This window comes from Panthera uncia, chromosome X, assembly GCF_023721935.1.
Source record: "Panthera uncia isolate 11264 chromosome X, Puncia_PCG_1.0, whole genome shotgun sequence".
Lineage (NCBI taxonomy): Eukaryota > Metazoa > Chordata > Mammalia > Carnivora > Felidae > Panthera > Panthera uncia.
The window spans coordinates 106505533-106518707 of record NC_064817.1 but is presented as its reverse complement, the minus strand read 5'-3'; the positions used below and the strand labels follow the sequence as shown (position 1 = coordinate 106518707).

The 13175-nt window shown below is 44.8% G+C and overlaps 1 protein-coding gene across 1 annotated transcript in view; it reads right to left on the bottom strand.

The window, feature by feature from the left end:
- Positions 1–3960: 3960 nt before the first annotated feature.
- Positions 3961–13175, bottom strand: part of HPRT1 (hypoxanthine phosphoribosyltransferase 1) — a 35007-nt gene continuing 25792 nt past the window's right edge. Inside the window, exons 5-9 of the mRNA XM_049644866.1 lie at positions 11060–11077; positions 9046–9128; positions 5404–5450; positions 5158–5234; positions 3961–4647 (exon numbers count right to left, since the gene is read on the bottom strand). Coding sequence (XP_049500823.1) covers positions 4600–4647; positions 5158–5234; positions 5404–5450; positions 9046–9128; positions 11060–11077 — 273 coding nt within the window. The 3' untranslated portion in view covers positions 3961–4599. The remainder of the gene's footprint in view (positions 4648–5157; positions 5235–5403; positions 5451–9045; positions 9129–11059; positions 11078–13175) is intronic.

Sequence of the window (13175 nt, the reverse complement as noted above, 5' to 3'; positions counted from 1 at the left end):
GGAGGAAGTCAGTTTACATTCCTAGTGATCGGCTGTAACCTCAAAAAGCTGCTTAATGTTCAAGTCATTTGGAGTTATTACCTTCAATGAGCTTAATATTTTTCTCTATGCTGTCAGTGTATTCGTTTGCACATAAAAGCTGGGCATTAATGTTTAAGTGGCAATGAACTAAGAGGGCAGGTTCTGGAATAAGACTGCCTGGGTTCAAATTCTTTTTCTGCCCCCTCTAGCTGTGTGATCCTGGGCAAATTACGCAACCTCTCTGGGCCTGCATTTCTTCATCTGCAAAATCGGGATGATCAAAAAACATCTGCCTCGGGGCGCCTGGATGGCTGTCGCTTAAGCATCTGACCTGATAAGGGATCAGGTCGTGATCTCCAGGTTTGTGCGATGGGGACTCAGTCTGGTTCTGTGCTGACAGCACAAGCGTGCTTGGGATTCTCTCTCCACCCCTCCCCTGCTTGCGTGCATGCACGCGCACAGTCTCTCTCTCTCGGTCTCAAAATAAATGAATAAACATCTTTTAAAAACACAAAAACAATCTGCCTCATAGGGGTATCATAGAGATTCAACAGTGCTTACTTAGTATGACTCCATTCCGTATGGTAATCATTCAGTATTAGCTGGTATTAACAAGAAACAGAATTTTCTGTTTCTTGGGTTTTTTTGCTCACCCTGAAATGTTGAGCGTTTTGCTTCTAATTCTAGGTGATTCACATATCATTTTTCAATAGTTTATTTGCTTTTTGAGCTCCTATCACTTATCCAACAAATACTTAGCACTGTAGCAGCCAGGCACGGCTGCAGGTGTTGGAAATACGGCGGGGAAAAGACCGGCGAGGTCCTGCCCTGACAGGCCCAAGGGTCTATTAGGGAAGCCAGGCAGGAAGCAGAGAAAGATCGGCAGGTGCTTCTAAGGGAACCCCTCTGCCACAGACGTCACCACGTAGGCCACGTAAAGTCAACCGCTATCCGACCCCAGTGACCCTCCCAGGAAGGAGGTAAGGCGCGCTGCCTTGCGAGGAGCCGTGCCCAGGCTGTCACCCACCTCGCGTTGCGGGGTTGTGCCGTGCGGTAGTTTCTCATCCCTCCCCCGCCCCCGGCTTCGGGCTAAGCCATGGGACTTGCCACCTTGCCTCCCGAGTGGGGACAGAGCTGCAGGCTAGAAAAGCATTTAGTGGAGCGTAGAGGCGGCTCCTCCACGACAGGGCAACTAGCCCTTGTGTCATCCGCCCTCTCTGGTTTGGTGTCATCCTGTGGGACTGGGGATGCCGGCAGCTGCGTGGCGCCGGTCTCACTTTCGCCGAGACCGCATCCGCCTGGGCTGTTTCCTCCCCAGCCCGACAGTGCTGAGGGTCACGAGGAAAGTGAAACGGAATGTGGCAGAGGGCGACTTTGAGGCTGTTAGGGGAGACCGGGGAAGGGTCCACTGGGGTGGTACGTGAGCCAGCCCGGCTGATCTGGGGGAACGGAGTGGCAGGCAGAAGGAACAGCAGTAACGGAGGCCCTGAGGCAAGGTGGGGGGACTGGCAGGTCTGAGGAACTGAGAGAAAAGCAGCGAGGCTGCAGTGAAGGGAACAAGGTGCACGTGAATTTTCCAAGGAAGAGAGATGCTTACCCCTTCCTTAAGCACCGACATTGCCTTGGATGGGAATGTTCCTTTTGTTTGTTTGGTTTTAAGTTTCTTTCTTTTGAGAGACAGAGAGAGAGAGAGAGAGACAGAGAGAAAGAAAGAGAGAGAATCCCAAGCAGGCTCTGTGCTGTCAGCACAGCACGAACTCACGAACGGCAGGAGCAGCGTGACCTGAGCTGAAACCAAGAGTCGGACGCTCATCTGACTGAGCCGCCCAGGCGCCCCGTGGGAATATTCCTAAAACAGACTCCATGTTCCCGTATCTCCTAAAATCAAGCAAATGACATTTCACTTTCCTCTCCTCATGCACCTCCCTTATCATACAAGGCTGTAACGAAAGTGCAGCCGAGGACTACTGACGTGTGCCCTGTATGCCCATCTGCTCCTCTAAATGACTAAGCGACCCCAGAAGGCTTTGGCTTTTTTGCCGTTGGTGCTCTTCCTCTACCTTGACAGACCGTTATTCCAGAAATTACTGATGCTCCCATGGTGTGTCCCTTCTGTCATCTTATGAACGGACTACACGTAACCTGTTCTAAATTGGTTAAAGAAATAAAATGATTAGAAGCGTATGCCTGAAAAGCGGGTGAAGTAAGCGCTGAGAACTCTTATGAGAAAAATGCATGAGGGGCGCCTGGGTGGCTCGGTGGGTGGAGCGTCTGACTCTTGGTTTCGGCTCAGGTCATGATGTCACAGCTCGGGAGTTCAAGCCCCGCGCTGGGCTCTGCGCTGACAGCGCGGAGCCTGCTTGGGATTCCATCTCTCTCTGCCCCTCCCGCACTCCCTCTCTCTCTAAAAATAGATGAACTTTTTTAAAAAGCATTAAAAAAAAAAAAAGAAATAAAAAAGAAAAGTGTGTGAGCTCCCGGGGCCTTCCTTCCTGGCTGCCAGCTGGGCTTCCTGATGGGTTTACCAAGCAGCTCAAACATCGCCCAACCAGAAACCAAGGAGTTCCGGTGAATCAGAAGAAAACAGCTGAGCTTCTTCATGACACTGTAGCAAGAATCAGACCTTATTTTAATTCTCTGCCACTTACCGGCCATGCACCTAAGTTCTCAAAACATTCATTTCTTTCAGCATCAACTAATGTTCACGGAGCCCTTGCTAGGTCCCAGGCCACACCGTCCTGTGTCACCTGCACTACCGCATCTAACTAGCCTCACGGCACGCCTGTGGAGAGCCAGCATTCCCCCCGTTCATGAGCTGGAAACGGGTTCCAAGGTTCAGTCACTCAATGTCATACAGCTAATAAGCAAAGGTCAGGGTGGTCTAACCCAGGGCTCTTAGCCATTCATCCATTCAACATCACCCGAGTTCCCGGTAACTTTGAGACACTGAGTCTACATCAGTGCACGAGACAGATAAAAATTCTTGCCTCCCTAATGGGGCTCAAGTTCTAGAAGACTTGGATGGGGGAGACAAAGAGTAAGCAATACACACAAATGCAGATAACGCAGCACGTTTTTACTTTATACCACTTGAAATTGCCAACAGCCAATAATTTTTTACCTGCAAGAACGGTCATTTCACACGGTTCAACCTGACCGGAGGTGGGAAGTGCACCCGAAAAGGTGGCGGGGGAGAAGCAGCGGGACGCAGCCCATGGGGTAGCCCACCGGGAGGTGACGTGTTGACGGGAGGAGAGGGATCGGGACTCACGGCGGGCACTCCACTTGCGTGCACCAACGCCAACCTCGACGTCACAGGGTTATGAGGATCAAAGGAGAGAACGGAAGTGAAAAGGCTTTCTGCGAGTTCTAGGACTGCGACAAATGATTACTTGGTACTACTTAAAGTTCTTCCCTACTTCGCTCCCGGGAATTACAGCAACTTTTTAAGGCATCGATACGGCTAGACGGCTCACGGGGTTGCCGGTTCATACCCTACCTGGGGCAGAGAAGCCACTGAGAGTTTGGGTTTCAAACTTTTCTTCCTGCTCCCAGAAAACAAGAGGTTTTGCTGCTGCTGGTCTTTAATCAGTAAGGTATTGTCTACATGAGGAAGGGAGCATCACGTGTCTGCAGGCAGACTGCTGAGCCGCATGCGAGACTGCGATGTGAGCCATCTAACACAACTCCGAGACAAAGCCGTGTTGCGTTAACACAGTGAGGTGTGAGAAAGTACACCGTGTGTCGGAAATTTAACGTCCCCCGGGTTGGTAAGGATTTCACCAGCTCCGCCAACCCACTCTGCCAGGTAATCAGTATTTGCTATGCTTGGTAAAGATTACAACTAAAATAGCTGCTAAAACTTAACAGACAAGGAAAAGGTAACCGACACAAAAACTACACTAGATTAATTTGTAGAGAAATGATAGGTATGCATAGTTTCTTTTAAAGAGACAGCCTTTATTGTAAGGATTTTTACACTGAAGAATTCAAAACGTGGTCAAGTTTTCTGGAATTTGCAGATTTGTATTTAAAAGGAACTGTTGACAAAGAGTTACCGGAAATCATCTGAACAAGTGAGAAAATACAGTCGATACTACTGAAACGGTAAAATAATTCCAGGACGTATGGCTTATCCAACACAACAATACCTTAGATGCTGTCACTGATAGGAAAACTGTTTCTTCCTCTTCTAAATACACAGTAGTATAATTACCAATATTCAATCACTTCTGTTCTTTCCTGAATATATAAAAATTAAAATACCAATTAAAAAACTAATATATCTTCTCTTTAAATGTTTCTTACAGATACAATTTCATTATTTTCATTCAATAGTGGTGTGGTTTAAGAGATTTTTCATTCACAAGTCAAACACCAATCCACCCAAAGGGAACTGATAGTCTATATGCTTATAGTGCAAATAAAGAACTGACATTTCTAAAATACAAAACAGATAAAATTCTTAGGAGATACATGCAAAAAGCTCTACTAGGCAGCTGGCCACAGAACTAGAACACGGGACTGGTGATTCCAAGGGGACTCCAGGCGCTTCCAAACTCAACTTGAAATCTCATCTTACGCTTTGTATTTTGCTTTTCCAGTTTCACTAATGACACAAACGTGCTGTAAAACAGAAAGTCAGAAATCCACATCAGAAAAGCGTATTCTGCGACACAAGGCAAGAAGCGCGTTCTGCACCGTGCCGCGGGGCTGTTCGCTGGACAGACAGATGTTCGCGCGGCCTGGCTAATCTCCCCCGCCCGTGTGCACCAACGCGCTCTCGGGCCTCCCGCCTACGGAGCAGAGGCGGGGATCTGAAGGAGAGTGAGTGCAAAGACTTGAACCAGTTCGTTTATTTCGTACTTATGACCACATCTATCATCCGCAATCATAATGGGACAGTGACTGTGTACTAAAGCTGCTCAACTGTTGCAGCCAGCAAGAAGTGTCGCGCTAGCCTGGCCACGTTCCAGCTCTCAGGACGTCTGCACTCGACTACAGCTTTATGTGACTAATGGGAACCATCAGTCTGTTCCAATGATGAGGTGCTGGAAAGAGAAAACAATTCTTCTCTTTCGTAAATTTGTATACGGGTTCTGAAAAATGAGAGCGAGGAAAAGAAGCATTACTTACATTCAAGTCCCTGAAGTATTCATTGTAGTCAAGGGCATATCCTACGACAAACTTGTCTGGGATTTCAAATCCGACAACTACAAAGAATCACAGTTCATCACTTAGATACAGCACATCACTTTCCGATCCAATGCTTACAAATGTGCCTTCTCCGCAAATATTCTCTAAAGTAACTCTACACCATTTCCTACAAAACTCGTTTGGGTTAAAGATGGTTCAATGATTGACAAAAAGTAATTCACTTACAGTCTGGTTTATAGCCAACGCTTCGAGGGGTCCTCTTCACCAGCAAGCTGTTAGTGACAAAATGTAACATGTGACATACGGAGACATGACAGGGCACCACACAAGAGAACATTAGTGCTCTGAAACCTGCTTTCACCTGCATGTAGAATATACTACGTTCGGTTTCAACACACCCCAAGGCACACTGTGAAACGGCGAGCTGGGTCACAGGGATCGCTGGGCAGGAGCAGCAGTGAGTTCACACCACAGATGAGGCCCTTGACTGAGCCCCACCTGGAACACGATCGACTGTCCTGAGAGCTGCACCCCGAGCGCCCGTGCACCCATCGAAGGGCGGCTAATCAGAAGGATGAATGGATGGGGAGTGCCAACGAGTGGTTCAGAATCCCTGGAAATCCAATCCTAACGCTGCAAACGGGTAGGAGATGTGAGCATCACCTTTTGAGACCTTTAATTCGTGGCTTACAAAGATCTTTAGGCTGAAATATAACTAGCATGCTGGAGGAGCTAGTATTTACTTCTGAGAGCAAAAATCACAGGTGGGATAAGCCACCTCCAACATAAGCCAATCTTGTAACTCAAGTGCCTACTACCTGCTGAAGATCTTCAGCCATTAAGAAAAGTTGTAGACGGTGTTTCAACAGCCTTTACGCATGTTAAGGGCAGTCCCGATACAACTTATGATTTTATACCTTCCTAGATAAATATATTTAAAAAGCTGGGAAGGACAGGAAGCGATTCTCAACTTTAGCTGCACATCAGAATGACCTGGGAACTTTAACAAAACAACACTCAAGATACCCACACCACACCCCTGACCCATACATCAGAACTGCTACGGATGGGACACCGACATAGGTTTCTTTTTGTTTTGTTTTGTTTTAATTTTTACAGTCTGTATAAGTGGGTAAATTATATAGACATAGCTCAGAGATCTTGCAGGTTTGGTTTCAGAGCACCACAACAAAGCAAATATCACAAAAGAGCGAGTCAAATGAATTTTTGGGTCTCCCAGTGCACAAAGTTATGTTTACACTGCGCTGTAGTCTATTAGGTGTGCAACAGCATTATGTCTAAAAAGTGTTCATACCTTAATTTAAAAACAGTGTATTGTTAAAACATGCTAAAACCATCATCTGAGCTTTCAGAAGTCATAATCACCGATCGCAGATCCCCAAGGCAAGTATACAATAATAATGAAAAACTCTGCAACATTCCAAGAATCATCCAAATGTGACACAGACGACATGAGCAAATACTATTGGAAAAAGGAACGGCGCCTGCGTACCGACTTGCCCGATGCAGGGCTGCCACAGGCCTTCAGTCTGTAAAACACAGCACCTGCAAAGTGCGATGAGGCACAGCACAACAGAGTGAGCTACACCTGTATTAAAAGCTACTAAGCAGCTAGAGAGTCCAACGTTAACAGCTTTTTCAAAGTTTTCATTTTGAAATAATTATGGATCCCCAGGAAGCCACAAAAGTGCACGGGAGGTCCTACGTGCCCTCTCCCCAGGTTCCTCCAGTGCTGACAGCTCACGTCGCTAGGAGCTTGCCACCACCAGTTCCCACACAGACTCTGGGGAACCGACCTTCTCCAGATTCCACCAGTCACTCACACGTATATTTGTGTGTGTGCGCGTGCGTATACTTCTTGGCAATTTCATCACACGCGTGGATCCATGTAACCACCACCACACTGAAGATACAGAACTTTCCATCACACGAGGCTCTCTCTGTCCACCTCTTTATTTCCAGTCACACCCACCCATTACCCCCCTCACCCCGGCAAGCACTAATTCGTTGTCCGTTTCTATCATTTTGTCACTTTAAGGGGGTTGCGTAAATGGACTCACACAGGAGGTGAGCTTTCAGGATGGGCTCTTATCAGCACACCCCCCCCCCCCCCCCGAGGCTCAGCCAAGCGGCCGCGTGGCTCAATGGCGCGCTCCTCTGTCCCGCTGAGCGGGGCTCCACAGAAGGTGCACGGCGGTCTGCTTAGCCATTCACCCACTGAGGGACATTTTGGTTGTTTCCGGTTTGGGGCTATTACAGATGAAGCCGCTATGAACTTTCATACACAAATTTTTGTGAGAACGTGAATCCTCATTTCTCTGGGATAAACGCAGATGCTGGAGTCCTATGACAGCTACGTGTTTCGTTTCTCACGAAACTGCCAGACTATTTGCCAAAGCAGCCATTCCGTTTGACATTCCTATCGGTTCATAGTTTTTAAGTGTTTTATTTTTTATTTTTTGAGAGAGAGGGCATGAGCAGGGGAGAGGGGCAGGGTGGGGGAGAGAGAGAGACAATCTCAAGCAGGCTCCATGATCAGCGCCTGGATGCGGGACCTGAGCCAAAATCAAGGGTCAGATGCTCAACCGACTGCACCACCCAGGCGCCCCAACAGTGGTTACATTTTGAATTAAACTTTTAAGTTAAAATGGTTATCTAGTCATTCTTAAAGCTGCACTGAATAACAAAAATAAGCTCTCATGCTTACTCTTCTTATGTGTAAAGCACAGATACACACATACTGTAAACAACGTATTTGAGATATTAAAATTCACCGGTGAGGGAGAGACTAAGAAGAAAAGGTTAAGAAACACTGACTTAGGCCAAATGCATCAGTAAGAAATGACCTAAGTATTTATTCTTTGAGCACGTCATACCTCCAGCAACACAAAATCCCTCTTTCATGAGGCATTCTCAATTCCACAGCATACTCCGGGAAAGAGGGACAAAGGAACATTCAGAAGCTACAGGACATCCTAGGTCACAGTAGGTTGACATCTACAATCCTAAAGAGCACGTAGAGAAATAAGCAAGAGCCCCGATTGGCTTCTAGGGTACTAGTGCCCTAAGAGTGCATCATTATACACTCTTGTCACAGAAAAATTATAGCATGGTCAATGATTTCAAAATAAACGCTGAAACTGCAAAAATATAAAACAAGAAAACAACAAAAACCAAAAAACCATCTGGGATGTTACCCTACCGAAAACTTAAGGCAGTAAAGCACGAACTCTGAGCCGGCTCACCTGGCTTCAAATCTCACCTCTAGAGTGTGCTAGCCGGGCTGTGTGCCTTCGGCCAGCTCCCTACGCCTTGGTACCCTTATCTGCAAAGTGGGAGTAAAGTGCTATCTCCCGGTTGTCAGGGATTACACTGTAATTATAATGAAATACAATTATAATTAAGCTACAAACAAAGGTAGAACTAAGAAAGCAAAAGCCAAACAGCACAGGCAGGGCCCGGAGGTGAGGCTGGCACGTGTCGCCACTACCTGGACCTCGGAACCCATCCCCCTCCTGCCACCTCCGAACCTCAATTTGGGATCCTTGGTCTCATTTTTTCAAGAAAGTCCCAAACCATCTACCATGCTACCTGGGACAAGTTGATACCATTATCAGCATGCTGAAAAACCAAATGTTAATGATACTAGGCAAAAATGACTGCAATGAAGGGCTTTGTTAACACATGACAAAATTATTTACAAAGGATATTTACTGAGTCTTATTTGAGATCACATTACTTTTTGAAGACAACACGACTCGAGCACATTTACCGTTACAAAGAAGCAATTACTTAATCCTGTTTCAAATGAAGAAGATGCCCCATGTCATAATGTTATATACATACCTTGCAACCTTGACCATCTTTGGATTATGCTGCTTGACCATGGAGAGCAAGGTTTGCATTGTTTTGCCAGTGTCAATTATATCCTTAAAAAAAAGAGAGAAAAGACATTTATATAGTTAATAAAACTGAGAAATTATATAAATACAAAATGCCAAAGTGCTGTGTGTAAATGGAATAATGCTTTTTTTTTTTTTTTTTTTTTTAGTGTAACCAACTCTCGGATGCACGTGGTTAATAGACCACATTCTGAGAAACACTGCTTTATGCCATCTTGAAAGTATCCAAAAAAATAAGGTTTTACTATATAAAATGACTTTACATGAAGGTGAATCTTAGCTATTTAGTCAACATTAACGGGGCGCCTGGCTGGCTCAATAGGCACAGCACGTGACTCCTGATTTCAGGGTGGTGAGTTCAAGCCCTGTGGTGGGTGTGGAACCTACTTCATTTAAAAAAAAGTAGGACATTATCCAAAAGAAACCCATCTCCAGTTGAGAAAAAACTTCTTAAACCATAACCCTAATGCTCTTCAACGAAAACCCTCCACAGATGGTGTAAAGCTTCACAAAGTGGTACCTGTGAGTCATCAGCAACGTCAGGGCTACAGACCTGGGAAAGAGGCGGATTTCCGGGCCGCGGTGGCTAGAGTTCGGATGGCCCCCAAGACTCCCACCGCCCAGTGGACACGCCCAGGATAACCCCCACCCCCAGCATGAGCAGGCCTGTGAAAATGAGGGGGACGGTCACTCTTGTGATTAGCTCTATGAGACAGCGCACCGGAGAGAGGATCTCCTGCTGGTTCCGAAGAAGTCAGCTGCCAGGTGAGAGGGCCCCGTGCAAGGGCGCGAGGTCGGCCTTTAGAAGCTGGGAGCCGCCCCAGGCCAGCAGCCAGGAAGACAACGGGGCCCTCGACCCTGCAACCACAAGCACTAAATTCTGCCAACCACCTAAATGAACTTGGAAGATTACCATGGGCCATGGGTGAGACAGGAGCCCCGGCCTCGATTCAGCCTGATGGGACCGAGCGGAGGACCCAGCTAACTGGTACTCAGGCCCCTGCCCCATGAAAGCGGAGAGACTACACGTGTGGTTTTCAGCTGGATTTGCAGTAATTTGTTAGGTGGCATTACCCCACACAAAATCGATCTGAACTGGAATTAATCTACATTTACAAACAAGCAACCGGTTCCCAGGGATATTCCTGCATCCTTGGAAAAGTGTTATCTGTTTAGTTTTTAATCCACAAGCTAAAGTTTCTAAAAACCTTAGAAACAACGAAAATGAATTGGGGGATACTGTTGCTCTTAAGCCTTAAACATTTTACATACAAGAATGAGAACTCATTCTCCTGGTGAGAGTGAAAAAGCATACAACCGCTCTGTTGAGTAATTTGGCAATAACAGTAAAACAAAATGTACTTAGTGTGGTCACTGCACGCCTGAGTGCCTGTATACAGACGGAACTCACACACGTGCATGTAGGGTGCCGCAAAAGGATGCTCTCGGCAGCCCTGTAGGAAAAATGGAAGGGCAACAAACCGGTGGGTTTGTCACTGCAATGCGATGTTGCACTTTAAGGCCAACGAACCGTACGTCCCAACACAAACAATCTCAGAATGTATTGAGTGAAAATAACAAGGGGTGAGAGAGAATATGTATAGCGCCGCACTACAGAGATCATTAAATCACAAAATATGTTTTGGATATGGATACACATATGCAATAGAAGTATAAAAAAACATACACGGGAATGATATATATAACTTTAAAAGAAAGAAAAAAAATTTCAAGCCCAAAAGAGAAGGGTAAGAAATATACCAACATTTTTCCATTATCCAATAAAAATAAATTACTAAGTATTTCTCCCAAAAAAACAATCTTACTCCCTTTTACATAACACAAGCCCACCATTAAAATTGATGAAGAGGAATTTCTTTCCCTGGATTACCTTTAGGACTATGCAAACTAAGTCAGAAAAGTCATAAATAACTATATTAAAAGAAGGTGGAACTTACCTCAACAATCAAGACATTCTAGAAGAAAAAAAAATGAAAATCAGTACAATGAGTCAGACAGTGTTTCCAATTATAACTCGAATCACATCATGACAAAGTCATCATCCAAATTCCTATTTTAAGATACCTTCCTATATCAAACCCTGATTTAAACAATGGGCCGTCTGCTGGGATATGGAACTCTTTAATTAGAAATTTTCACTATAATGGAATTTTTAAAAATAAAATTTGACCTATATGTTCATTTTTTTAAAAAATCCTCATTATTTTAGGGGCACGTGGGTGGCTCAGTCGGTTAAGCGCCCGACTTCGGCTCAGGTCATGATCTCACGGTTCGTGGGTTCAAGCCCCGCGTCCGGCTCTGTGCTGACAGCTCAGAGCCTGGAGCCTGCTTCGGATTCTGCATCTCCCTCTCTCTCTCTGTTCCTCCCCTACTCTCACTGTGTCTCTCTCTCTCTCAAGAATAAATAAAGATTAAAAAACATTTTTTTAATTCTCATTATTTTAAACAAATGTCTAATCTTGGGCAGAGAGTGAAATTTCTCTGGGCCTGTTTACCATGTGTAAAATAAGGGACTTGAACTAGTATGTCTCTTCCAACTCTAACATTCAACAACTGTAATTTTTACTGTAACTCCAAAATCATGCATTTAACTTACCATACGGAATCCAACTCAAAACCCATTTTCTCATTAGGCTGAAACTGATCTGCATTTTCTGGATGTGTTCGTATTCTTGGACTCAACTAAAGAAAGGTACCAATGCTTTCTTCCACCATAAACCCTCAGCCCAGTTTCTACCTCTCAGAATTTTATAACTGGAAAAGCCCTTACAGGAGAAACCATCTAACAATGACCTCCAAGGTAGAGAAGAGCTCTATCTATTCTTACGTCAGTTATGGGAACGAGGCAGCATTTCACATACTGGTTTAATCATTGTCATAAGAAAGATTCATGCTATACTGTGTATTTGCAGATCTCATTTCTTGGTTGCATACCTATTGCATCGGAATTTTAATGTTCTATATATTCTTCTAAGTCAGTGGTTATCAAGGTAGGGCACACGAGATCCACAGGGTTGCAAGAAAGAAAGATTAGAACTTTCTTTAACCTTACCCTGTTTAACCTGTAATTTTGTGTGTATTTTGTAATATACGTAACACTCTTACCACAGTCTGTATATCATTTACCCCTTTCCTCACATCACAACTAATTTGTCTCTTTTCAAAAGATACCGCAATCTCAATCACTACTAAAGCCGAATATAAGCGGTTATTGGACCCATCATTGTTTCACCACCTACCATGTGGTTCTGTGCTGGCACATGTGAAGGACAACATTCTCCCATCCTAACTGCGGCTCACTGCTGCAGCAATTTACACCACGGGATGGAGTTATAGTTTGAAAACAGAACTGAATCATGAGACACAAACTGTATTCTAGTCTTGGCTCTAATTCTAGCTGCACAATCTTGATTAAATCATAACCACTGACTTCTGGTATTATGATATAGTTTGTACAAATCAATCAAAATCCAAAGCGAGTAAATATTTACCCGATACAAAATCGTAGTATCTAGAGTATGATCTCAATACTGTTTTAAAAATAAACAACGAGGGGCGCCTGGGTGGCTCAGTCGGTTAAGCGCCTGACCCGGTTTCAGCTCAGGTCATGATCTCACGGTTTGAGTTCGAGCCAGGCTCGGGCTCTGCACGGATAGCAAGGAGCCTGCTTAGGATCCTCTCTTTCTCTGCCCCTCCCCTCCATGTGCACCAGCTCACTCGCTCTCTCTCTCAAAACAAATAAATAAACTTAATTTTAAAAATATTTAAAAATAATGAGAATTTCTACCATTATGGAGAGCTCATTTTATGCCAAACAGCTACATCCTTACTTCATAAATGAAAAGAATGAGACTCAGAGGTCAAATAATTTGCCTAAAGTCATAAAACTAGTGAAGTGGTAAAGATCTAAAGAAGTGTTTTCAGGGTCCAAAGCCCATATTCTCAAGCACTAACTGGAAAAAAAGAGGAAAAATATTTATATACCTATGTATCTGCACACACACAGTATCCCAAAAAGAACTGAAATAGAAAGTCTAAACAATCTCACCACCA